The sequence below is a fragment of the Pseudorca crassidens genome, chromosome 13, assembly GCF_039906515.1.
Source record: "Pseudorca crassidens isolate mPseCra1 chromosome 13, mPseCra1.hap1, whole genome shotgun sequence".
Lineage (NCBI taxonomy): Eukaryota > Metazoa > Chordata > Mammalia > Artiodactyla > Delphinidae > Pseudorca > Pseudorca crassidens.
The window spans coordinates 16,314,401-16,342,384 of NC_090308.1; the positions used below are offsets into that span (position 1 = coordinate 16,314,401).

The 27,984-nt window shown below is 42.8% G+C and overlaps 1 protein-coding gene and 1 long non-coding RNA gene across 4 annotated transcripts in view; one reads left to right on the top strand and one right to left on the bottom strand.

Annotated features, from left to right (window-relative positions):
- Positions 1-5: 5 nt before the first annotated feature.
- Positions 6-27,935, top strand: LOC137204457 (uncharacterized). The gene is made up of 2 exons (XR_010933630.1): positions 6-109; positions 25,013-27,935. It is a non-coding gene; the product is annotated as an uncharacterized lncRNA (long non-coding RNA).
- The window catches only part of UST (uronyl 2-sulfotransferase), a 300,699-nt gene continuing 278,758 nt past the window's right edge, over positions 6,044-27,984 (bottom strand). The window contains exons 8-9 of one of the 3 annotated variants that reach the window (XM_067701810.1): positions 20,177-20,456; positions 17,485-18,597 (exon numbers count right to left, since the gene is read on the bottom strand). In XM_067701810.1, coding sequence (XP_067557911.1) covers positions 18,498-18,597; positions 20,177-20,456 — 380 coding nt within the window. In that variant the 3' untranslated portion in view covers positions 17,485-18,497. Of the gene's footprint in view, positions 6,915-17,484; positions 20,457-27,984 lie in introns of those variants that run through there. The other 2 variants (XM_067701813.1, XM_067701811.1) reach the window with 2 other exon arrangements.

The window sequence follows — 27,984 nt, forward strand, 5'->3', positions numbered from 1 at the left end:
GCTTTCGTGCTGTAAAGCCTCTCTTTGCTTCTTCCCTCTGCCCCATGCACCGGCCCTGTATCTTCAGCACAAAGAGGCAGGAACCCAGGAGAGAAGAGGCCATGAGAAGGTAAGCCTCTCTGGAAAACACAAGGATCCTACAGAGGGTCCGGAGGCCCCATGGGCTGCAGAGCTGAAATTCGTGGTGGTGTCGGAGGCCATGTTGGCTGGTGTTTCGAGAGGCAGGAGACCCTTGAGAGCATCTGGGTTACTCCACGGCTGAAAGCCAAGTTTCCATGAGGTCCTGTAGACTGAGACAAGCATTTATTTTATTTGGTATTTTGTTTGTTTGTTTGTTTGTTTGCGGTACGCGGGCCTCTCGCTGTCGTGGCCTCTCCCGTTGCGGAGCACAGGCTCCGGACGCGCAGGCTCAGCGGCCATGGCTCACGGGCCCAGCCGCTCCGCGGCATGTGGGATCTTGCCGGACCGGGGCATGAACCAGCGTCCCCTGCATTGGCAGGCGGACTCTCAACCACTGCGCCACCAGGGAAGCCCCTATTTGGTATGTTGTAATTTTAAACTTCAGGCCTTTAAAGAAAGAACAGAGTTGAAACTCCAGTAATATTACCGTGATCACAGTTTTATACCATATTGCATTTTTTAAAATTTACTGTGCTGTGAACTTTTTCAGATCAACAGTGTTCTTTGGTCTTTGCCCCAGTCTTGTTAGAGAGAATCGGCTGGTATTAGTTTTACATTCCTGTTGGGAAACAGAGGCTCAAAGAGATGAACGATCTAGATGCTGTTGAGGGCAGCTCACCTGACAGCCGAGCTGGTACCTCTCCTCAAGGTTACCTGGGAAAGGCCTTGGTTCTTACTGTTCCAGTTTCCTCTACAGAGTTCAGTTCTAATTCTGAGCAAATCAACGTTTAAAACAGCATCTCAGAGTATACCAGTGAGGAGGTGATATCATTTTGCCCAGAACATCTCAAATCCAGAGCCTTAGCTCTTTCCTTTAAAATCTGCTTGTCATTTGTCTGCAGGAGGGAAGTGGGGAGGAGTGTGATCGCACTTAACTCTCGTACATTTTGCGGCCATATCTTCCACTCTGATATAAATCTTGTAGCTAAAAAGGTCTACGGAATGCAAGAACCAGTCACGGCCAAATCCTCTGTTTTTTGGCAACACGTACTTCATCTGTCTTTATGGTCGACAAACAAATCAATTTTATTCTAAATCAAAATGATGGGCTTCTTAGGAGCCCTAGGGGGCTTCCAGCGCTGGCCCAGGAGAATCCCGAGATGGGCAGGACCCAGAGGCCCCTCCCACCTAACTTGTCTCTTCAGGTACCATCTTTAGTCAGATGAGATCAAGTTTAACTGGACTCCCTAACAGGGAAGAGGACAAGATCCCACAGAATCTCGTCTGAGGGGAGGGGTTTGTGGTCCAAAAGAGGCACAGCTTCACGTTGGGGGGGTGGGAGTACCAGGAGTGACCTTTCCTTTCTACCCTTGGCCCCAATCCCAACACTTACCTATACTCACGCTTAGTCTTAGAGATAAAGGAGGGTCAAAGGATACACCCAAGAATAACAGCAGATACTATTTATTAAGCCCTAATGTGCTGGGTTCATTTCCTGCTCACAATTGCCGTTAAGTGAGTGTCCCTGCCTCACAGAAGAGGGAGCTATGTCTGGGGGACTTGAAACAACCAGCTCTAGTTAGTTAGTAGGTGGTCAAGTCGGGATTTGACCCTGTATTGCTTCAAAGCCCACATGCTACACTAGTCCATCAGTTTGTTCCCCAAAGCCTGCCTATGAGAAAATGAAAATGAGTGATTTTTTCCATAAATATGAATTCATGTCTTTTTAATTTGGAGATTTTGTTCTTAGCTTTGTGTGTGTGTGTGTGTGTGTGTGTGTGTGTGTGGTGTGTTACACTGTCCATTCTTTTCTCGAAATCATGGTCATGGTGGACTGAAGTTCTCTCCTCTTCCCCCCACTTCTTTCCCCCTCCCCCTCCTCCTTCTCTCCCCCTCCCTTTCCCCACTTCATCCTCCACTTCTTATTCCTTCCCTTCCTCTTCCTCCGTTTCTTCTCTTTCTGCTCCTCCCTCTTTGTTTTAACTTGACCAAAAACAAAAACAAAAACCCCTGACAATCCTATTTTGGGTCCATGTCTCCATTAATTTTTTGTTGTTGTTCCCTTCATTCCAGAAGTCTGGGACCTCAACCTTATATGAAGTAACTCTTCATAGTTTAAGACTAGCACAGCTCTCGAATCCAGGGCCACGCCCGCGGCCTAGGTAATGTGCTGAAAATTCGATTTAGGATTCGCTGACACAGTACATTTGGTTCAAGTTTGATGAGAAACTGTAGATAGAACTTACTAGGGACATTTTAGTGAAAGGTCATCTCTTCTGTAAGCTGCAGCCTCTTGTTCCTTTAAGATTTCCATTTTTCCTTCCTGTATTCTCCCTATGTCTGGCTTCTTGAACTGACAGAATGTGCAAATCAGCTAATATCTCTTGGAGACCACTCTTATTTTGTTTTATACACAGTTATTTTCTTTGTATGTAAAGCCTGAGCGTATTTTTTTTCTATTTCAAGCATTCTAATGATTTTTACAAACAGTATGAAATTGCATTAGGCTGTATCAGGTATGATGGCCCCTTACATTTGAACGAAATGCTGCAAATTGGGGACCAACTGAGGAAGTCTGCAGCCTGATCCACGCCCTCCTCCCCTTTCCGACTTTACATTCCATCGTTTTAATCAGCCATGGACAGAGCTGCTGCTGACGCGTCTCCTCTTTTGAACTCCATCCCCCGTGGACTCAGGGCAACTGTGAACCGTCCATCCCTCAGCCTCAGAGCCACGCCTTCAAATACAACCGTGTCTGCGCCATCCCAGCTCCAGGCCTCTGGAGTGTCTCTCAGCTCAAAGTCCTTTAGTTTGCTTTATGGGTGTCGTAAATCATTCCACACACCATGGAGCCAGAGGAAAAGCCTGATTTATTAGACCTACCTGCTTGGTTCTTTCAGAGTAAGATTCCCATATTGAATGATTTTCTCTCTTCAGATTTTTTCTTTTTATGTGTTTTAAATGTTTAAATAAAATACCATGGAGTATCCCTTAGAAGCGGACCAGGGGAATTCCAGTCCTGTCAGACCCTTAGTGATAGTTTCCAAGAGGTAACAGGTTATGGTCGCTTTCTTTCTCTCTCCATTTCTCCTATTTTTTTCTCCTTCCTCTGTCTCACTGCATATTTCCCACCCCTCTTTGCTCAGAGAAAAAGGAATAGTTCATTTATTCACTCGTTCATTCATTCATTCATTCGTTCGTTCACTCATTCATTCCAAATGCTGTGTTAGGTGGTGCAGACCCAGAAGTGAAGAAGACAGGCAAGGTCCCTGCCCTCAAAGAGGGTGTGGTCTATAGGGTAAGGTCATGGTTAGATGGGCATTTACAATGTAGAGTGGCGAGTGCTAGGGAGGAGCAGTTTCTTGAGGGTCAGGTGGGGCTTCCAGAAGGTTTCCCCTAAACTGGAGGCTGAACCCTGGGCACTGGGGAGTGAGCCCTGCCATTCCAAGCTGTCTCCACTGGATTTTCTCAGTTGTTGGGTCTAGTTGCTTTCTGTGTAGTAAAGAACCTATTTGATCAATACATTTTTTCACTCATCAAGGTTAACTCTAAAATCTGCTTCCCATGGGCCGAATGGGAATCCAACAATAAGAAAGGGAGTGTGAGTTTAACCTTGAGAAACTTAAAAGAATTTTATAATTGAGAACTGGATCTTGACATTTCTGAGGAAAATGACTGTGATGAACACCTACCAATCGGGCAAATCAGAGAATGGATCTGAATGAATGGAAACATTGAATGGAGGTGTGGAATTCAGAAACCTCAGCTAAAATTGGAGTCCCAACAGACCTGTAGGGGTAGCTCTCAAGCCCCCGCCATGCATCTTCAATCACTCTGAATAAGAAGAGATGTACACCTACATCTCCAGCAGGAAGATGTTGCTTACTTCCCTACCCAGCCGGAAGAAGAAAAGTTCTCTCGCGGGACAACAGCCCGGGCAATCAGAGACTAGCAGTCCAACCAATGAGAAGCCTCCATACTTTGGATTCTCAGCTTCCTCCAATGGACTCTTTGGTTACTTCAGCCCCTCCCACTCCCCCTTTTTCCCTGTAAAAGCAAGTTCCCCTTCCTTGTCTCTGCACTTGCCTGTGCTCCGCCGTATTTCACGTGTCCGGGATTGCAGTTCTTCTGTCTATTCTTGAATAAACTCGCGTTTGCTGGTTAAATAATCGGCTATTATATATTTGAGGGTGACAGAGGCATTTTAAGTAGCAGCGTGATAACACAAAGCAGGTGGAGACCTGGCTCTACCTGAGAATGTACCATTAAAGTGGCAGCTGGGGGTTCTTTACGCTGGACCTGGGCTCCCCTGCAGAATGGAGACCCAAGGCAAGTTTAAATGTGTATGTGGTTTTTGTTGAGGGTGAAAGGGTAGTCCCTTGGGAAATGAAGATTAAGATAAGTGTGTGCCTAGGAACAGAGAACATGACTTGTGTGAGGTGAAGAGACAGTACAAGGCTACACTGGATGGAAGGAAAGTTTGCCGTTATCAAATAGTTTAATCAGAGCAGAATCAAAGAGGGTTAAATCCACTGAAGTTGTATGCAATTCACCACGAAGGGGAGACTTGAATAATAGTTGGCTATTTAATTTATATAGATGAACTTAATACTTTGCCTGAAACCTCTGCTTTTGGCTTTGAATTATCTGAACGATCTTGTCCTGAAGGCACTGCTCCAAGCTCTGTCAGTGCCTAGGAGCCCTAGTCATTCAGGCAGTGAAATAGCTTTAGGCTAAATTGGTTCAGCCAGTTCTATCCATGCCTCTGTAATTCACCAGCAGCACCCTAACCACAAGCCCCTCAGATCTTGTGTTCTCTCTCAGAATCTTAACTCTATAGCACACCACTCCCCTCCCTGCACCTGCCAGCCCCCTTCAACTGTTAACCTTCACAGTTTATAGAAACAGGCGGTTCTCACATTCACAAGTATTAGTCATTATGTGAGGATAAGGGTGCTTGGCTGGGCAGAGATGCTGGTGGACGCCAGCTAGGCTCGCCCACAAGCGAAGGGTCTGGCGTGAACATTTGTGATTCAGATTCATTCATTTACAAGTTGCAGTGTGCCTGTGCCTAATGACACCAACCTTTGCGTCACTTGTGACTAGATGCGAGTAAAATATTAAATATGCAGCAGTTCTGAGTCTATTGTAGTGTGTGTGGAAGTGCTTTGAAAACTTGAATGGCATAGTTCTTAACCATTTTCTTGGTCACAGACCATTTTGAGTATCTGGTGAAAATTTGGACCCCTTCCCAAAAGAAATACACACCAATATGCTTATAAGATTTTGCATATAAAGTCAAGAAGTTCACGCATCTTCTGATGTATTATAGAGCCCCTTATCTAAAGGGATTTATAAGTGTAAAATGTTATCAATAATTTTTGTTACATTCAAATGAACAGCACAATATAGAATTGTACATTTGACACGATCTCAGTTATATACTAGATATAGGAAAGAATACATGTATATAGAAAAGACTGGAAAGATATGCCCTAAAATGTGAGATTGTGATTGATTTTAATTTTCTTCTCTAATTTTATATTTTCCCAATTTAAAAATGACATTTTCACTAGTTTATTTTCACAGAAGTATCTGTTCCTTGTGACTGATTATAGAAATACTGAGCAGAGCTTTCAAAAGCAAATCTAAAAAGATGCTCCAGTGGACACTCCTTTTTTTTTTTTTTTTAACACCTTTATTGGGGTATAATTGCTTTACAATGGTGTGTTAGTTTCTGCTTTATAACAAAGAGAATCAGTTATACATATACATATGTTCCCATATCTCTTCCCTCTTGCGTCTCCCTCCCTCCCACCCTCCCTATCCCACCCCTCTAGGTGGTCACAAAGCACCGAGCTTATCTCCCTGTGCTATGCGGCTGCTTCCCACTAGCTGTCTACCTTACGTTTGGTAGTGTATATATGTCCATGCCTCTCTCTTGCTTTGTCACAGCTCACCCTTCCCCCTCCCCATATCCTCAAGTCCGTTCTCCAGTAGGTCTGTGCTTTTATTCCTGTCTTACCCCTAGGTTCTTCATGACATTCTTTTCCCCTTAATTTCCATATATGTGTGTTGGCATATGGTATTTGTCTTTCTCTTTCTGACTTACTTTACTCTGTATGACAGACTCTAGGTCTGCATCATTCACAATATTTACCAGTCTCTGGGATCATGTGATCTATACCACGGGAACCTTCCTCCGGGCCTTCTGCGGGGGCTGACTCAGCTAAACCAATCAGTGTCTTTCCCCAAGAATTCTCTGAGTTCTAACAAGGAGCCAGTTTCTCTGTGGTGATAGAAGCTCTGAGTGAGGTCTGGGAGCTTTGGAGCCGGGAGGGGGACACATTCCGGCTGGCCTGTAAATGAGACAGAGACAGAGAGAGGCAGAGAGACACCAGATAGTTCCTGGTTCCAGTTGCCCCGGAGCCCAGCTGCTCCCCAGCCCTTCTTGCATTTTGTTTTTTTCAATTCTTCCTTTGATTTTATACTTTTTACTCTTACAGCAGATTTCCTTTTTGTCTGAACTAGTTAAGGTTGGGTTTCTGGCCCTGAAACCAGCAAGTCCACACAATTAACAGAAGTAGATTTATGAGTAGTCAAGAATAAAATTTGACCCAAGCTGTGAAAGAAATGCAATCAACGATATTTCTGGACACAGAAAGTGGCTGGCTTGGGGTGTCTGGCTCTGTGCGGGAAAGAGGAGGTTCAAAGAGCAGAGACAAACCGGGTTGATTGGCTCAGATCTTTAGATCATTCTGTTCCTTTAGAAGGTAGAACTTGTCTTCTTGGCTCTGTGTAGAAACAGACAATAATGGGATTGTTCAAACCTTCGTGATCACCTTAAAAATTGCAAGTCTCTTCTCTCATTTATGAATGCGATGCTTGGGATAACAAACTTACAAATGAATGAAAGGTAAATGTACTTTGTCACTCAGTGAGCTAGAAATTAATCCCTGCCTGAATCTGGCAACCAGAAGATATCTGAGCTCTGTTAAAGAGAAAAATCTCAGCAAATGGCTAGAGATACTCAGTAAGAATAATCACTTTACATGTGGGTTTGTACCCTCCATAGCCAATTCCATTTCAACAAATCTTTAACTGTGGTGAAAGCAGTTAAAAAATACTGAGACATGGCTTAATTATTCTAAGAATGCTTGACATAGTGAAATTTCACAACTTTTTAAAATTAAAATATAACTCATCTGAGCAAAAAGCTCCAACTTCAAATCCAGTCCTATCCATATCCCCAGTGACAGTGTGCAAAACTGTATTTTGCACAAATACAAATGTGTGTTTCTATTGAGTTTAGAAATGGGCTGCCCAGGATGATGTGCTAAGCGGGCCGTCGTGGAGCCGCTTCCGCCTTTGGAGGCTGCTTAGGCTGGCAGTCAGTGGGAAGGAGTTTACATCCAGACTGACTCTAAGATAATGAGACTAATTTAACATTGTTTGATTCAATATACTATAACCTAAATGCTCTAAATCAAATAAAGGCCATGTTCACATTTCTTGGAGATTGAGAGATACTGTTATCACAATATTTTAGACCAAGACTTTGAGTCATTTGCCTGATGTCTTTAGATGATTCTAGATTTTGGTTATGATGCTATGAAATCAGCACTTTCAGCTGAGCTTCCAAACTAGTTAGCATCTCAGTGTTTACTTTATTGTGGGTTTTGGTATGAATTACTAAATTACTTTTCAGAAAGGTACTGATTTTATTGCTATCAGCAGAGTGAGAATGTTTCACCATACTCTGCTCATCCCAGACATTAGCCCACTTTTATGTCTTATGTTTTGTTTGTCACTAAAGTGTCAAAAGTGGCGTCACAGTGATTCAGTTCACATTTCTTTGGTTATTTATGAGGATGACAATTTTTTCATGTTTTTAGCTTTTTGTAGAGCTGAGTTCTGAGAACTAACATGTCTTTTGCACATGTTTTACTCTTTTTATTGATTTATGTAAGTTCTTTATGTAGCAGTTTCAATCTTTTATCTGTCATTTCTGCTGCAAGTATTTCCCCCCATTTGTTATTTACCTTTTTTTATAATTTTTAAATTTATTTTATTTTAAAATTTTTTTAATATTTTTAGGCTGTGTTGGGTCTTTGTTTCCGTGCAAGGGCTTTCTCTAGTTGTGGCAAGCGGGGGCCTCTCACTATGGCGGCCTCTCTTGTGGAGCACAGGCTCCAGGTGCGCAGGCTCAGTAGTTGTGGCTCATGGGCCTAGCTGCTCCGCGGCATGTGGGATCTTCCCAGACCAGGGCTCGAACCCGCGTCCCCTGCATTGGCAGGCAGACTCTCAACCACTGCGCCACCAGGGAAGCCCTGTTATTTACTTTTTAATTGTGATTCTTTTTTTTTTTTTAACCTCAGAGATTCTAATACTTTTTTCTCTGTGAGTTTTCCTAATGTGCTTCTGCTTAAAGTCCTTACTCACCCCCCAATCAGAGTCCTCTATGATTTGTGTTCACTTGCACAAAACAACATAAAGCCTGTCAATTCACTGGAGCATAGAGGCATATACGGGGTAATACAGCAAAATCATTTTCATTTTTTCTTTTCTTTTTTGAAATTGTAGTATAGTTGACTTGCAATGTGGTGTTTGTTTCAGGTGTACAGCAAAGTGGTTCAGTTATACATATGCACATATTCTTTTTCAGATTCTTTTCCATTATAGGTTATTACCTATATGATAATATTGAATATAGTGCCCTGTGCTGTACAGTAGGTCTTTATCTGTTTTACATTCAGTAGTGTGTATCTCTTAATCCCAAATTCCCCATTTATCCCTCTCCCCCCTTTCCCCTTTGGTAACCATAAGTTGGTTTTCTATGTCTGTGAGTCTCTCTCTGTTTTGTAAGTAAGTTCATTTGTATCATTTTTTTTAGATTCCACATATAAGTGATATTGAACAGTATTTTTTATTTGTGCTATTTTAAAAAAAGAAAGAAAAGAGAAGACAAGAAAAGAGGGCATAATAGAAGGGCAAATATCCATAGTCCCTGAGATCCGAGAGTGTTTGCTGCATCTGAGTCTCTGCGTAGAGGCCAGCGACTGGCCTCTGCCCTCGTAGTGCTCCTGGGTTTCAGGCTAGCGTTCTGGCCAGAGTCAGGAAGATAGCTAGAGGCCTGGATTTGCCTAAGACAGCCCCAGTGCAAGTTACAACTAGAACACATATCTCACCTGACCATCACAGGGATTAAGTGCCTGGAAGTCCAGGGATGAAATGAAGGGGAGTCTTTTGGGGAAGGAGGTAAAGTGCGGGGAGACTGGGAAACCTGATTCCTGACATCTTTTCTTTCTGCCCCCGCCTCCCGCTTCCTCATTCTTACAACCTGCCCCCAAGACTTGGACACTAATATACAAGGAATGGGAAAAGGGGACATTTTTAGATTTCCACTTAACTAAGTTTATGTCTTAATCCAATCACATTGCATTTTTTCTCTTTATTTCCATGAAACTAAAATTTACACTAATAGGTAGTATGTAGTAAAGATCAAACCAGGTAAAATATAGGTCTTATTTCAGTAGAATCTCCCCCGTGAAAGGCTTGTGTCTGGGTTAAGAGCTTCAAAAAAATGCCCCAAATGAGGAGCAGCTGTTTCTATTATGTTAAATCAAACTCTTAGGATAAGAGTTCAAATGTTGCACTCCTGTGGACTCCCAGGGGAACCCTGAAGTTATGATGTAGTAAGCATATCTAATGAATGAAGAGAAAAGAATATTATTTCCTGTATGTTGGCTGTGGAGGCATAATTTAGATAAGAAAGCAACAGACAAAATATTAGAAGTTTCTAGAATCAGTTCAGCTACTCTGTGACTTCACGTAAATCAATTTGCCTCTTTGAGTTTCAGTTTCCTATATATACTCCTATCATATAGCTGTCTACACATAGGGCTGATATAACATATATCAAAGTGTTTTTGTTTTTGTTTTTGTTTTTGCGGTACGCGGGCCTCTCACTACTGTGGCCTCTCCCGTTGCGGAGCACAGGCTCCGGACGCGCAGGCTCAGCGGCCATGGCTCACGGGCCCAGCCACTCCGCAGCATGTGGGATCTTCCCAGACCGGGGCACGAACCCGAGTCCCCTGCATCAGCAGGCGGACTCCCAACCACTGCGCCATCAGGGAAGCCCTATAATGCAAGTGTTTTTAAACATGATTTGGAACTATGCAAATGTGCGGCATAGTATGTGTGACTGAAATAAATGTTTACCTCTGACTCCTAAACTATCCAGTCAAATAAACTACCTTTTGCATTTTTAATTTATGAATTCTAAAATATTAATTTCAAACTCTTTTAATTTTAGCATGCAGATATTTGAATGCCAAGTAATATATATAAAACCCTCTTTGGGGATGAATATCAAGACTGGATATTGATCATGGTTTAGCTGATCAATACTAAATACCATTTATAATTATGGAAGCGTTTTACTTTTTAATCATTTCAGTGACAGGGAGACTCTAGCTGCACAGCTTAATTATTTTCAGCATGAGAATGGTAATAAATGTCTGATTCCTATTTTTCTTTGGATATATGGTTGGCCAGTTTGTTCGAGGCGGGTGCTCATGAAGCTGAAATCAAAGATTTGCTTTTATGTCAATTAGTTTTGCCATGTTCTCCAAATTGGTCTGTAGCAGTCTAAGATGGACACGTTTCTAATCCATTATCTTTGCTAGAAAAATTAAACAGGTCCCCTTATTGATGGTGAATCAGTGCTCTGGTATCTGTATATGCTTACTTGGAAGTCAAATAATGATTAGCGTAAAAGAAAAGGAATTGCAGGACCTGGAAAGAAAAGACTTGTGTTGAGGAAAAAAAAATCAAAAGAATTGTGTGTATTTTGGGTAGAGTAAATTAGAAGTGGGCTTCCCAACCTTTTTCTCCACATCATGGCACACCTAGAAATGGTTAGATTTGTACAGCACTCTGGTGCTGACTAGAGGGAATTTGGGACCCAGTCCCAGGTGCTTTGTGGCCACACAGAGGGCTGGGGGGAATCCATGTAATGTCCACTAGGAACCCTGCCACTGAGGACAATGAAATAGAGGAAGGGGTGAGCAAGCACATTGATCTCAACACAGCCACACATCTCCAGCTGCACTCCTCTACCCACTAAGTCAGCTCTTTCACCCCACCATCTCATTTCTATGACTTACATCTCTACCCAAGCTGGAAATATTTGAGTTAATGCTGTATTTTCCCTTAGCTCCTTGTGGTGTATTCAACTCAGCAAATATTTACTGAGCACTTCTATGCAAGGCACTGTTTTCCACTGATTGAAATCAGTCAACTTAAAGTTCTGGCTTCTGTCCTTCCTCTCCAGTCTCATGGCCAACACCGATGAGCCCATCCCCCATGCACACATGGGATGACTAAACCAGAGTTTTGCCTTGTATTTCTTCCCCCATTATATAGTCAGAGGCAGAATTCCATTCAGAAGTTCCCCATTTCCTGCACGCCACCCATCGGTCAAATCTACCAGAGAGGCAGCAGGCAGTGAGGCCAGGTGACACAATTCACAGGGACCAGCATCTCAGGAGATGGAGTCTGTGAAGAAGGGTAGTGAAAGGAAGGGGATGAGGACAAAGGGAGAACAATCAGCTCACCTGTTAATTAATTTAGAAATAGAAAAATGGTTTCCTCATGTTGCTTTCCTCTTCTGAAATGCCCAAGGGAGCTTCTCGTTGCCCTCAGAGTGAAGTACAAATTTCTTCCAAAGTCCTTGGCAGTCAGCCTCCGTCGTATCTTGCCTTTTTGGACATGCATCCTGGCCCTGCTACTTACTGTGCTACCAGGAGCTCATTATTTAACTTCATGGGACCTTTATTTCCTATTATACACACAGGGTACAAGACCCTTCTTGCAGATCTGCTATAAAGGTAGTGCCCTGCTATTTTCTGCAAATTCCACTGTCTCTGGGGGTGTAGCACAAATCCTATATGAAATCTTTTTATTCAGGTCTTCACTGATCGTTCACCTCCTCCACATTGAGCCCGTCTGTGTGCCAGTGAGTTTTTGTATATTAAAATAATTTGAATTGAGAATTATCTGAATTTTATAGTTTGGGCTGCCTTGATGACAGGGCAATATGGCATTCTTGACTTCTTCTGACATCCATGTTTGTTTCATTGTACTACTTTCTTTTTTCTTTCTTTCTTTTTTTTTTTTTTTTGCGGTACGCGGGCCTCTCGCTGTTCTGGCCTCTCCCGTTGCGGAGCAACAGGCTCCGGACGCACAGGCTCAGCGGCCATGGCTCACGGGCCCAGCCGCTCCGCGGCATGTGGGATCTTCCCGGACCGGGGCACGAACCAGCGTCCCCTGCATTGGCAGGCGGACTCTCAACCACTGCGTCACCAGGGAAGCCCCATTGTACTACTTTCTATTTACCTTTTTAGCTGCAATGGCGGGCAATGGCGGGATTGCCTTGAGGGTTATGACGATCATCGAGTCATCACATGAGTCACCTCTTGTGACCCATCAAATCAGAGTTTCAATCATGTTGTAATTATATAACACACTCAGGAAAGATTGATAAAGACTGATTTTAAAAATACTATAGTGGTTTTAGAACAAGAGCAACAAAACTAAAGTAGGTTACAGAGACTGGGAGAAATAATAACCTATTGCTGGGTTGACAGTGTGTATGTTGTGTCTTAAATACCTTAAACATGACTTGCCTCGCCCATACTACCCTAAAGCATTGAAGGAAAATAAGCAGGTATGGGAGAAAAATTAGGTTTGGAAAGACCTTGGCATTTCTTGAGTAAATTGTTATGGATACGGCTCCCCCTAGTGTGCTGAACAACACAGGTGCAAAAGCTGAGCTCAGGTTCAGGAGCTGAGAGTTCTTATCTCCAAACACCAACCTTATCTGAACGACTTGAGATCTCTCTTTTGCCACTGTTTCCTTCCTACTGTATAACCAACCACAGACCAGGGAAGATAGGGTGCAGATGTCTGTTACCCAATTTGATTTGAGCACCATTGTCATGGAAGGACTGAATGGATTTGAGGTACCCAAATCATATTAAAAAGCATAAAAAGTTTTATTTTAAAAAGACTTTCTCATGAGGGAGGGAACTGAAATTAGGGCGAATAAGCAAAATTAGAATATGATTCCTTGTTAATTATTTTACTAAACATGTTATTGGCCTTCATCTTCTATTTGTCAAAATGTTAATCATTGGTAAATATATTTTCCTCAGGCAGGATACATGGACCATTGGAAGACCAAAACATGAACCACAGCAGAGGGAAAGAAACTCTTCCAATGAGGAGGAAATGACTTACATTAAAACAATGCTTCTCAAAGCATAATCTCCAGAACACTAGTTCCACAGGCTATTAATGGGTCTTAGTTCTGAGAAATGTAGGGTTTGACAAAATAAACTGAGTTTTTTAACTGCAATATTCCTCCAGGCCCTTAGCATGCCCTTAAAATACCGCTGTACTGTATGACACTAGTCTTTGAACTTCGGCATTTCCCAGGTAAACACAAGGGTTTTCTCCACGCCTATCTCACACACCTGGTTCGTGAATTATCCTTTGGGAACATGCACTGGATTAGAATTTCATTAACTTTCAATCAAAGATGGAGAACACATAGGAGAGTGTGCCAAGGAAAGGAGGAAAGAAAGCAGTATATTTGATACAACCAGCAAATAGGGTGGCTGTAAGGACGTTTGCGGTTAGTGTCGTAGCTCTCCTTTGCATGTGAAACATTAGTAACCAACGTATTAAAGTCTCAAACCATGGCCGTCCTATAGTGGAAGGAAGGCCCTCAGAAGGATGGGCCATGCTGAACACATCAGCAGCCCACAAAATCATTACCAGATTTCTCCCACATCATAGCACTGATGCCACTTCTGAGAATGAGAAATAAGGTTCCAAAAAGTACAGCACCCGTCCTGTCAGGTTTTCAACTTTTATTGAAATTTTCCTTGTGCACAGCCTGTGCTAATTCGCAAGGATGGTCTAAGCTCCTTATTAATAGGATCACAGACACAGGGTCCTTCAAAGGACTTAGAGGAAGGCTGTATTTAGTACAAGCTGTGAGTTAAAGAGGAATCCTATAACTCACAGCTAGATAAACTCCCGAAGGGAGTGTTGAGAAAAATGGAAATCCACAGAGTCGTTTGTCTTGGATAATAACACTGACTCACATCCAGTAGAATGAGCCTCTTCCTATCAGCTCCGTTGACATTTCGGAAGTGCTGCTTTTCGACTCATTGGTACACTGGGCAACTGCACTGGAAGACGTGAGGGACTGGGGGCATCAACGGATCTGGACTTATGTGTAATTCTATTCTCTTTTGCTGGGGACGCAGCCTCAGAAGGACCGTGGTTCTTAGCCTCTTAGCATATGGGGGTAGAGGGTGGGACAAGGTTCAGCCCAGAAGCAGCTCTTCGTTGTCAAGGGACGTCCTATGTTCTTCCTAACGCTTTCCAGCTGGGTTGACTTCAGGCGTGGGGAGGTCAAGTGATTTACTCAAATGCCCAGTGAAACAGACCATCTGAGACTCGGACCTGGGGACTCTGCTGCTTGCCCCAGTCAGTCAACGCTCTGCTTCCTGCTTTTCGCCTCTTCTCTGAGTTGCACCAAGCAGTCAGTGTGCTGCGTCTGGCGCAGCCTGTCCTCCCGGCTGTCCCTGCTCAGGACTGGAATGAGGCGTGTTACAGGTCAAGTCTGAATGTTCTGGCAGTGCAGCGTAAGGCAGATTGCTCCATGCCTGCCCAAAGCATACAGTGTCTGGCAAAAGCCAGATTGAAGATAGCTACACCCACACGCCAAGATTCCAAAAGGAAAAACTTAGCTCACAGTTTTCCTTTGCGTGGTGATTTTTCTTCCCTTCCTTTTTTTTTCTTTTTCTTTCTTTCTTTCTTGCTTTCTTTTTTTAAAAAAGGGAATCCCCATGTTTACAAGTTGAGATCCAAAATGCACAAGTGGTCAGTTCACAATTCTGTGACCCATGAACATCTGTGGGCCTGGGTGTTCCCTGGGAATCAGCAGTGCCCGAGCTGTGAGCCAAGCCTGCCCTAGGCAGAAAGGAATTCTCAAGTGAGTGGAACAGTCGGTGAGCAAGGAGGCCTGCGAGTGATCAGGGCCTGGTTAGCCTCTAGTTCTGGTTTTCCAAGGGCATGTCTGCACTCACCTTCAACTAGTTTTATGAGCTGCGTTTGACTTTATTTTTTGAGATGGGTCCATCTGAAACGCCTTACAGGAAGTAGGACGTGACTTTTCATTTTGCCTCTAAGAAAAATGAAACTCTATAATTTGAGATCGGCGAACGTGGTTCAAATCTGTTTATCCAAAAACAAGAACCTCTGAGTAGAGAGAAAAATCTAGAATATCTGACACCGGCTTCTGAGGATGTAAGTGCTTGAAAACCAATAGGGCCTCCCTCTGCGGGAGAGGGTCCTACACCCCCAGCTCCTAGGAGAGCTGCAGAGGGCAGCTTGCTGTGCTCCCTTCAGGTGGCAGGTGGTACTGGGAGTGGCTAAATGTGCCTTATCATTTCCACTCCGGATTCTAGGTCGGCAGGTGGACGCTGGCTCCATCACTATTTTACGGTTTTAATTTGGTAGATACTCAAAAGTTAATTAAACTCTGAATGGAAAAAGCCCCTGATGTATTTGCATCTCCCATCTGGACCTTGGTTTCCTCATCTGTAAAATGAGGGAAAGGACCAGATGACTGCTGAGCCCCGTTGCAGCCCTAGTGGTCTGTGATTTTAGGTTTGCTTTTCTGCTAGTTGGAGTTTACTTCATCTCCTCTAACTTTTCTGCTGTCATCTGGGTGTTACAGGCTGATTCGTGTCCCCTTGAAATTCATATATTGATGCCCTAACCCACAGTACCTCAGAATGTGATTATATTTGGAGGTAGGGTTTTTACAGAGGTGATCAAATTAAAATGAGGTCTTCAGAGTGGGCCTTAATCCAGGATGACTGGGATCCTTATAAAAAGAGGAAATTTGGATACAGACATGAACACACATGGAGTGAAGACCACGTGAAGACACAGGGAGAAGACGGCCGTGTGCAAGCCAAGGAGAGAGGCCTCAGAAGAAACCAACCCTGCTGACACCCTGAGCTCAGACTTCCAGCCTCCAGAATTGTGAGAAAATAAATTTCTGTTGTTTAAGCCACTCTGTCTGTGGGACTCCGTTATGACAGCTCTAGCAAACGAATACACTGGGTTACACCACAATGAGTTTTCTGAGCTGTGAAAGAAGTTCCATGTGTTTTTCTTAACAGACTCAATACTGGTAGCCTGAAATAGACTTTTCTTTGGCAGGGTATTCAAAATACTTTAAAAAATCGATTTCTTTGTCATCAGGTGGAAGTAAATTATTTTAGTAAAATAAATCCTCTTTATTTTTATTTGAAGGGAGTTTCACAGTTTTGATGCACAGAATTGTCTTCCTGAATGGCTGTGGAGCATCATTTTGCCTTTTAAGAAAGACTGCCGTTGCCTATAAGATTCATTTGAGGCCAAAGAGCTCATTGGGTAAAAGCCCGCGGGTAACAGCACATTTATAGCGGACTTCAGAACACACAAGCAGCTGCAGAGGGGGCAGAGTCCCGGTTTTGTGTAGTACTTTTGCCTTGAAAGTTCACTCAGAGTCAAACATCTTGTGACTGGGTTACAGACAAATGAACTGATAAAGAAAGGTAACCACTTATCACTTTGCTGTTTAAGACGCTCAGATTCTTACTTGAAGTTAAGTTAAGCAAAATGGATTTTTCTTTCATCTAGTACCAAGATTCTGGTTCTTTTCTTTTACAAAATAGTCACATGGAGTTGGACTGGAGTGTCCAGTATTTAGAAAGCTCGGGGATTCCCTCTCTCTCTGTGTGAGTTCCATTTGATGCAGCAGTGAGGCTTCTCAGGAAGAGCATTTCTGGATTAGAGCCTGCTCACTTGGGAGGTTAGAATCACCCACCTTTGGAGGCTCTGCATGTCTGAGAAGGAGATCAGAGTACTCGCCGAGCGACGTGGGATGGCATAGCCTTATTTTCCCACGTGACTGCAGGTGGGCAGCGTAGATACCCCACTATCATGGCTGGGGATTCCGACGAAGCACCCTGACACCCAACCAACCAGTGCACATAGCGACGAAGCCAGCAGGTGTTTAGTGTCATCTAATTATAAGAGTTTCTAGATTGTTAAAAATACATCTTTCCCAAAATCACATCTTAAGGAAGAAGCTTGGCCTACTAAGAAGGCTGAGGGGGCAGTGAGGATCTGCAGGCACCTTTATTTCCAGCTATCGACAGAACGGAAAAAATTTCAACTTATTTATATTCATTTATTTATACGGGTAACGAATAAGTTAAGGAACACTTCATCTCAAACACAGATTGCTTTTATTTTAGCTAAGCTAATGTTTCAGTTCCATATATATTTTTGAATTTCCATCAATGTCAAACACCATGTTTTCTTCTTAAAAAAAAAAAACAAAACAATTTACAAGCACTTTTACGGCACTCAAGGAAAGTAGGCTGAAGGTTCATAATAATAATTTTCCTTTTAAAAAACATCCATCAGACCAAAATAAAATCATTTTAATTAACTCCTTCCTGAGTAACTAAAACCTTGGAATGTGCTGAAAGCTTATAATAAATAAGGCAGTCAAAGATCTACCAGCTTAAAATGTATTTTTTAAATTAAACTATGTAAAATGTACAATATATTTCATGAAGTACAAACTGTGTTGGGCTCAGGGCCAAAGAAACGTTGTCGTGTGTGCCAGACAAACTGATGAAGTGCCTCGACTTTTAGGGCCTAGAGGCTGTTTGTTGGGGCAAAATTACATTAAGGCCCTGTAAGTAAATCAGCCAGCCTCGTTCGCTGTGACGCTATAATGATCACTGCTGACAATAAATGCCTTTGAACACACAGGCAGAAGTGCCCATGTGAACTTGCACTGAGAGGATGCATTTTTTTAAATGACGAATTGTCCTGATGTGCTGACAACAGCAGAGAACACTTAGCAGACCTTATTTTCAGATAATGAGATTGCACAGTGTGTAAACTAACGATCATTCTTTATATGCGATTTCAAAGGAATGGACTCACAAGGTACCAGGCAGCAGCTCTTGCTCTGTTGTTAGTATGATAGCTCGTCTCCAGGTTGATTTTTAAAGTAAGCCTAATGGTAGGGCCCTGGTCTCTCTAAACAGGACAAAGGATCTTTCCTCTTCTAAGAACATTTCCCTTCATCACTTCCCTGCCCCAGTTCTCTGAGGCAGAAAGGAGGCCCACAAGCGGCCAAATGCTGGTCTCTGTGCCTCTGTGGTCCCAGCCTTCACTGGACTCCTGCGGGGTGAAGCCTTCTCAATACATCTCATAATAAAGTAGCTTTAGTGCACACCTGACAGGTTCCAAACGACTTGCTTTATATCTTGGCTACCGTCCAATTTTAGTGAACGAAGAAAAAATTCTAGAGAGACTTGTTGGTTTCTGAAAAGCAGAAAATGTGTCGCTTGTGTAAAGTCAGTCTTAGTTACTGTTAAGTATTCCCAACTCACACTTTGCTAGTGCTCTTGAAGGGCTGGCTCTAGGGGAAAAAACATGAAGGAGACAAAGTTTGTCCCAAGTACCTTGCCTGTCACCAGCACCTGCACCCCTGCTTCTCGGCTGGCTATATAGTATCCACCCAAGAGTATATGTATTTTCGGGGCGGGGCTGGTCAAAGATGAAAACATCTCAAATGCGAAGAAATAGATTTCTAATGACTGAACCAAGGCATCACGGAGATGGGCAGGTGATGGGAATGGGATGGGGAAGAGATATTGTGGAGGAATGGAACTGCCCAACTTCTACTCAGATCACTTTGGGGGCAGACAACTACTCATAATTCTAGCCAAGCAGTCTCTTACCCAGAAGCTCCTGCTTCTCTTCCCGATGTCCTAGTAAGGGTCCTCAGCAGGGAGTTGCTTCCCTAATAAGTGGAACTGTATTTCGACTGCTGCCTGCACAGAACTCGGTATCCCTTTCTGACCCCCCAAAACACCAAAAACAAGTACCTCTTAAGGGATTAGAAGGTAAAAGATACCAGCTGCTTTGGGACACAGCTGGCCAGGGGTGTGCCTGATAGATCGTGCATCATCTGTGGTCAGACTTGGAACTTACGCCACAGGAGTCAAATGTCAGAGCGAAATTGGTTCCTGGGTTTCCAGTTAAAGCAATGCTGGTAAGAGACATGCTTCATATAGGGTGCAAAGGACACAGCCATGCCATTTTCCTGGGCCACATGTCCTCCAGAGTTGATCTGTCTTGCCTGTGCTCTTCTTTACACAGCCAACAAACTCTTTTCCTGGCTATGCTACTTTGAAATCTGTCAGAATGGTGCTCGGAAATGAAATGTCTCAATGGAGTTTGCTGTGCGCTTTGACCTTGAGAGGTACTCAAGGCTCTGGACTGGGGAAGGGTGTGGCACAAGCCTACTTGCTCTTTCAGCGATAATAAGCGTGCTGCTCTTGGTGAAAGTGTCCCCTGAGATGGACCAGAGGCAGAATTCTACCCATGTGGGCAGAAACCACTTACCCAGGGACATCCTTCCTTCTGATGTCCTTATCTGTCTGACCATCTCCTCTTAGATCCTTCTAGAGTAGATCCCCTGGTCTCTGAACTGGTTTTGTGTTTCTACTGAAGTATACACGTCTGGATGTTTCCTACCACTGAGGTAATATTTTTATAGGTCATCTTACAAATGATAAGTTACTGGGCTATAGGCGCTATTTCTCCACGTTCTCTTGTTTATGCTGGGGGAAGAAAAGCTATTTTATGACGAGATGCCTTGTGATGGAGCCATGTAGCGTACCTCAGAAGGACCCAAGGAGCCAGAAAAACACAGAATAAAATCAAACAAAACCCGCAAAACCGGGCATCTCCCAATGACCCCAACCTGTGGGAACGTTTTGTTCTTTTTAATGCTGCCGAGCATTAATTTCGTCCCTTAAGGATTTTTCTTCCCCAAACAAAAAACTTTCTGGAAAGGGAGATTAAGCCATTGGAGGCAACACAGAGCTGGCATCACCTCTTATAAATATCTTCGAGCCACTTCTCATCGTCCTGTTCCTCGTCATCAATCGGCTCCTCTGTTTCCAGTGGGGTCGGAAGGAAGAAGTGGGGTCTCAGCACGGGGTGGCTGACCCGGGACTTCAGTCCGAACTTGCGCTTCAGCAGGTGGAACTGCTCCTTGACGTAGTGGTAGAACTCGTACTCGTATCGCATTCGCTGGTAGAGAATCTGCACAGCCTCAGGAGAGGGGACGGTCTTCTTCACGGTCACAGTCATGTTTCCAAGTTTCCTATGCTCTGCAAAAGAAGCAGGGTTGCACGTGAGCCGTTGTCTGCAATGCTGCAGCTTAAAGGGGATGATGGTGCGGTCCTGTGTTACCTGCATAATACTGGCAGCTCCTAAGGAAAGAAACTAAACATTCAAGGAATAGAAGGGGTAAATGGCTTCCCAACAACATTGGGAAAGATTTCACCGTATTCCACGTGTTAACATCAACACCAGTTGACTAAAACTAGCTAACATCCCTTTCGTGGGATGTGAATAATGAGATTTGACCACAATTCAATGGTAACTATAAGTTATACTTTTTTTTTTAAACCCCACATTTGTTTATTCATTTATTTTTGGCTGTGTTGGGTCTTCGTTTCTGTGCGAGGGCTTTCTCTAGTTGCGGCAAGTGGGGGCCACTCTTCGTCGCGGTGTGCGGCCCTCTCACTATCGCGGCCTCTCTTGTTGCGGAGCACAGGCTCCAGAAGCGCAGGCTCAGTAGTTGTGGCTCACGGGCCTAGTTGCTCCGCGGCATGTGGGATCTTCCCAGACCAGGGCTCGAACCCGTGTCCCCTGCATTAGCAGGCAGATTCTCAACCACTGTGCCACCAGGGAAGCCCCTATACGTTCTTTTGGGCAGCAAAATCTACCTGCTTTTCATTTTTATTTCCTGTTACTTTCAGAAGGAAGCACAGAAAAAAGCTGTCTCGCCACTTGCTAATCATCTTGGTTTTTTATTTTAAAATATCGACGTCTATTAGTTAAAGTTTAATTTGATACAAACGACATTGCATTTCACTATTTCAGCAAGGTGTCTGCTGAGAAAAGTAAAGGAAGGAATGTTAGATTCCCTAAATACAATTTTAACTGTTGTCAATTTTGAATGGTTATTTTTTTATTGTGGTAAAATATATAACTGAAATTTGTTTAATTTAATATTAAAACTTAATAACATAAAATGCTATTTATATGTTATATATATATATTTATATGACAAAATTTTAAACATTTTGAAGTGTACGTTTTGGTGGAATTAATTACATTCATAATGCTGTGCAACTATCTCCACTATTTTCAAAATTCTTTCATCCCTCCAAACAGGACCTCTGTAGCCATTAAACAATAGCTCCCTTATACCTCTCCTCTTCCCACCCTTCCCCAGGTCACCTCTAATCTACTTTCTGTCTATGAATCTGTCTATTCTAGGTACCTCATATAAGTGGCATCACACAATACTTGCCCTTTTGTGTCTGGCTTTTTTCCACTTACATAATGTTTTCAAGGTTCATCTATTTTGTAACGTGTATCAGTACTTCATTAGCTTTTATGGCTGAATAATATTCCATTACATGAAAGTACCATAATTTGTTTATCCATATATCCATTGATGGACATTTGGGTTTCTCTACCTTTTGGCTATCGTGAAGAGTGCTGCTATGAACATTTCTGTAAAAGTCTTCATTTGAGTCCCTGTTTTCAATTTTTTCTGGGATTCTACCTAGAAGTGGAGTTGCTGGTTCATAGGGTAGTTCTATGTTTAACTTTTTGAGGAACCACCAAACTATTTTCCTCAGTGGCTGAACCACTAAATATTCCTAGCAGCAATGCCTGAAGGTCCCAATTTCTCCAAATCCTCTTCTACAATTGTTATTTTCCATTTTCAAAAAATTGTAGCTATCCCAGTAAGTGTGAACTGGTATCTCATTGTGGTCTTGATTTTCATTTCACTGATGGTTAATGATGCAGAGCATCTTTTTCATGTGTTTGTTGGTCATTTGTATATATCCTTTTTCGATGAATGTCTATTCAAGTCCTTTGCCTGTTTTGAATTGGATTGTTTAATTTTTTTGTGGTTAAGTTGGTATTTTTTTAATATATTCTGGATATTCTACATATATATCAGGAATATGATTTGCAAATATTTTCTCCCATTCCGTAGGTTGTCTTTTTATGTGTTGATAGTTTGATGCACAAAAATCTTTCATTTTAATGAAGACCAGCTTATCTATTTTTTATTTTTTTGTTACCTGTACAAAGTGGGTTTGTGATAGAACATTTTGTAATATCTGTCTTCAGTAAAGATATTAACTATAGCTACTCTGAGGCGATACATGTTAATAGGCTTGACGTATAGATCTCTTTGGGTTTTTAAAAGACAGAGCTTAAAAAGCTGGTATTAAAGATAGACAAGGCACACAGAGGCTCCTCTGGTGCCTTCCTCTTGAAGCACTCTTAAATGTGTGGGGTCTTGCTACCTCATGCCAGAAAAATATTAGGATTCCTATGATTTTAAAGGAAATTCTTTAGTTAAATTATTCGACCCAAGCTATTCCAAAAAGAATGTAAAGAATTTTACAAAAATACGTATGATGCAATTAGCTAAACAGTTAGTTAAGGAAATTGGGCAAAGGGAGAATGAAGGTAGGAAAGAAAAAAGGAGAAAGGTCAGTGTTGGGGGTAACGGCTTCCCCTCCCCATATGGGAGGGTCTCCACAGAGCCATGCTCCTGCCTCTTGCCCCAGCCCCTCATTCGGGGAGGTAAGCCAGGTTCCAGGGCCAGATGGTTTTTCTGATTGTGCCTTTGGGATAAAGGATTGAGATGCTCTCTCCTCTGGGGAGAGTGTGCCTGTCTGCAGAGACTTCACATCCTCCTGTAGAGGAGGGCGAGGGCTTTCAGCCACAATCTGTGACTCGATGGGCAAGTCTGTGGAAGTCAGGATGGAATGTTACCGGTCCATTTCTCCTCACTCCGCAGCTGAGTTCTCCCACCCAGCTTTACTTGGTAATAAAGCTGACATGTGGACCTCCATCTCCGTCTCCAGTATTGATTTCTCACATAGTTTAGAACCCAGGCAGGAGGAAAGGGGTGTTATTTAGTCATCCATCTATCTCTCAGACCCCAATATCGAGGAACACAAAATATATGTTGTGAAGTCCTAACTGCTTATGTAGGAGGCGGGTCAAGAGTTTGGCCCTAAACTTTCAAGAAGCTAACAAACAGTGTATATTACTCTTCGTGGAAAACAGTCCATTCACATCTATTCCTAGTTGTAATGCCATAGAGAAATATATTCTATGAATTTTCATAAGAAAAAATTGTATGGAATTATTAGCAATATTCTGATAACATCCTTAGAGCAAGTTCAGCCATGGGTTTCACGGGGGCCAGAGGAAAGTGGCACGTGTCAGGTTCTCAACTCTGGCTTGACTGGGGAACACATTACAGAAAATCTAGAGCAGCGGTTTCTAACTCTCCTGAAAACCTGACTGAAGCCCATGTTCAGGAAGACAGGAAGGGTACATGGAAACCCATATATGAAGATCTTAGGCATTTATGGATCTGTAGAAACCCCTGATTTTGAGAAACCAAAACACTGCACTTCCTTCAACAATCCTTCATCTACTTTGTTTGTTCTAATATTAGCCCCAGTGTAATTGATAAATATTGGAATTAGTTATTTTATGCGCTGGCCTGATATATAGTCATAAACATTGCAACGGCAAAGAGAGGAGGACTTAGATTTACATTTTATGAAAAGGGAGGGGCTTAGCAGTGCCTGGAACTTAAATAGAAGGCCACCCTACCCTGTTCTGGAGGAAGGCCCAAGAGAGTAAGCATAGGGGAGAGGACTGGGGTTGGCTGCGTAACACAGTCTGAAGGGGGCTAGTGCGCCACAGATAGATGGGAGGGAGTCTGGGAAAAAGTCTGGAGCTGCAGAAGAGGCAAGAGACCATTGTTTCAGGTGCATGAGGAGAGTGGATTCAGAGCACCGCCTAAACGAGCTCCAGAGGTGGGCACGAGCCGCGGCTATCAGCGCGGACCCCAGAGACGGGCATGGGACGCTAAGGCTGCTGCTGCCGCCACCAAGAAGCCTGTGTGCGAGCACAGGTCACTATCCACACCTCCCCTCCCGGGAGCCTGTGCAGCCCGCCACTGCCAGGGTCCCGGGATCCAGGGACAACTTCCCCAGGAGAGCGCACGGCGCGCCTCAGGCTGGTGCAACGTCACGCAGGCCTCTGCCGCCGCAGGCCCGCCCCGCACTCTGTGCCCCTCCCTCCCCCCAGCCTGAGTGAGCCAGAGCCCCCAAATCAGCAGCTCCTTTAACCCCGTCCTGTCTGAGCGAAGAACAGAGGCCCTCAGGCGACCTACACACAGAGGCGGGTCCAAATCCAAAGCTGAACCCCAGGAGCTGTGCGAACAAAGAAGAGAAAGGGAAATCTCTCCCAGCAGCCTCAGAAGCAGCGGATTAAATCTCGCCAGTCAACTTGATGTACCCTGCATCTGTGGAATACATGAATAGACAAAGAATCATCCCAAAATTGAGGCGGTGGACTTTGGGAGCAACTGTAGACTTGGGGTTTGCTGTATGTGACTGACTAGTTTCTGATTTTTATGTTTATCTTAGTTTAGTTTTTAGGGCTTGTTATCATTGGATTTGTTTATTGGATTGGTTGCTCTCTCTCTTTTTTTAATACTTTAAAATTTCTTTATTTTAATAATATTTTTTATTTTAAATTTTAATAAGTTTATTTTATTTATATATTTATTTATTTTTCTTTCTTTTTTTCTCCCTTTTCTTCTCAGCCACGTGGCTGACAGTGTCTTGGCGCTCCAGCTGGGTGTCAGGCCTGAGCCTCTGAGGTGGGAGAGCCGAGTTCAGGACATTGGATCACCAGAGACTTCCCGGCCCAACGTAGTATCAATTGGCGAGAGCTCTCCCAGAGATCTCCATCTCAACACTAAGACCCAGCTCCACTCAACGAACAGCAAGCTCCAGTGCTGGACACCCAATGCCAAACAACTAGCAAGACAGGAACACAACCCCACCCATTAGCAGAGAGGCTGCCTAAAATCATAATAAGTTTCACAGACACCCCAAAACACACCATCAGATGTGGTCCTGCCAACCAGAAAGACAAGATCCAGCCTCATCCACCAGAACACAGGCACCAGTCCCCTCCACCAGGAAGCCTACACAACCCACTGAACCAACCTTACCCACTGGGGGCAGATACCAAAAACAACGGGAACTACAAACCTGCAGCCTGTGAAAAGGAGACCCCAAACACAGTAAGTTAAGCAAAATGAGAAGAGAGAGAAATTTGCAGCAGATCAAGGAGCATGGGAAAAACCCACCAGACTAAACAAATGAAGAGGAAATAGGCAGTCTACCTGAAAAAGAATTCAGAGTAATGATAGTAAAGATGATCCAAAATCTTGGAAATAGGATGGAGAAAATACAAGAAACGTTTAACAAGGACCTAAAAGAACTAAAGAGCAAACAAACAATGATGAACAACACAATAAATGAAATTAAAAATTCTCTAGAAGGAATCAATAGCAGAATAACTGAGGCAGAAGAACGGATAAGTGACCTGGAAGATAAAATAGTGGAAATAACTACCACACAGCAGAATAAAGAATAAAGAATGCAAAGAATTGAGGACAGTCTCAGAACCTCTGGGACAATATTAAACACACCAACATTCTAATTATAGGGGTCCCAGAAGAAGAAGAGAAAAAGAAAGGGACTGAGAAAATATTTGAAGAGATTATATTTGAAAACTTCCCTAATATGGGAAAGGAAATAGTTAATCAAGTCCAGGAAGCACAGAGACTCCCATACAGGATAAATCCAAGGAGGAACACGCCAAGACACATATTAATCAAACTATCAAAAATTAAATAGAAAAAATATTAAAGGCAGCAAGAGAAAAACAACAAATAACATAAAAGGGAATCCCCATAAAGTTAACAGCTGATCTTTCAGCAGAAACTCTGCAAGCCAGAAGGGAGTGGCAGGACATATTTAAAGTGATGAAAGGGAAAAACCAACAACCAAGATTACTCCACCCAGCAAGGATCTCATTCAGATTTGACAGAGAAATTAAAACCTTTACAGACAAGCAAAAGCTAAGAGAATTCAGCTCCACCAAACCAGCTTTACAACAAATCCTAAAGGAACTTCTCTAGGCAAGAAACACAAGAGAAGGAAAAGGCCTACAATAACAAACCCAAAACAATTAAGAAAATGGTAATAGGAACATACATATTGATAATTACCTTAAATGTAAATGGATTAAATGCTCCAACCAAAAGACACAGACTGGCTGAATGGATACAAAAACAAGACCCATATATATGCTGTGTACAAGAGACCCACTTCAGACCTAGGGACACATACAGACTGAAAGTGAGGGAATGGAAAAAGATACTCCATGCAAATGGAAATCAGAAGAAAGCTGGAGTAGCAATTCTCATATCAGACAAAACAGACTTTAAAATAAAGACTATTACAAGAGACAAAGAAGGACACTACATTGCGATCAAGGGATCAATCCAAGAAGAAGATATAACAACTGTAAATATTTATGCACCAAACATAGTAGCACTGCAATACATAGGCAAAAGCTAACAGCCATAAAAGGGGAAATTGACAGTAACACAATCATAGTAGGGGACTTGAACAAACACCCCACTTTCACCAATGGACACATCCTCCAAAAGGAAAATAAATAAGGAAACACAAGCTTTAAATGATACATTAAACAACATGGACTTAATTGATATTTATAGGACTTTCCATCCATAAATAACAGAATACACTTTCTTCTCAAGTGCTCAGGGAAAGTTCTCCAGGATAGATCATATATTGGGTCACAAATCAAGCCTTGGTAAATTTAAGAAAATTGAAATCGTATCAAGTATCTTTTCCGACCACAACGCTATGAGACTAGATATCAACTACAGGAAAAAAATCTGTAAAAAACACAAACACATGGAGGCTAAACAATGCACTACTAAAGAATCAAGAGATTACTGAAGAAATCAAAGAGGAAACCAAAAAATACCTAGAAACAAATGACAATGAAAACGCGATGACCCAAAACCTATGGGATGCAGCAAAAGCAGTTCTAAGAGGGAAGTTTATAGCAATATAATCCTACCTCAAGAAACAAGAAATATCTCAAATAAACAACCTAACCTTACACCTAAAGCAATTAGAGAAAGAAGAACAAAAAAAGCCCAAAGTTAGCAGAAGGAAAGAAATCATAAAGATCAGATCAGAAATAAATGAAAAAGAAATGAAGGAAACAATAGCAAAGATCAATAAAACTAAAAGCTGGTTCTTTGAGAAGATAAAATTGATAAACAATTAGCCAAACAACTCATCAAGAAAAAAAGGGAGAAGACTCAAATCAATAGAATTAGAATTGAAAAAGATGTAACAACTGACACTGCAGAAATACAAAGGATCATGAGAGATTACTACAAGAAACTATATGCCGGGGCTTCCCTGGTGGCACAGTGGTTGAGAGTCCGCCTGCCGATGTAGGGAACACAGGTTCGTGTCCCGGTCCGGGAAGATCCCACATGCCGCGGAGCAGCTGGGCCCGTGAACCATGGCCACTGAGCCTGCACGTCTGGAGCCTGTGCTCCGCAACGGGAGAGGCCACAACAGTGAGAGGCCCGCATACCGCAAAAAAAAAAAAAAGAAAAAATAAGACACTATATGCCAATAAAATGGACAACCTGGAAGAAATGGACAAATTCTT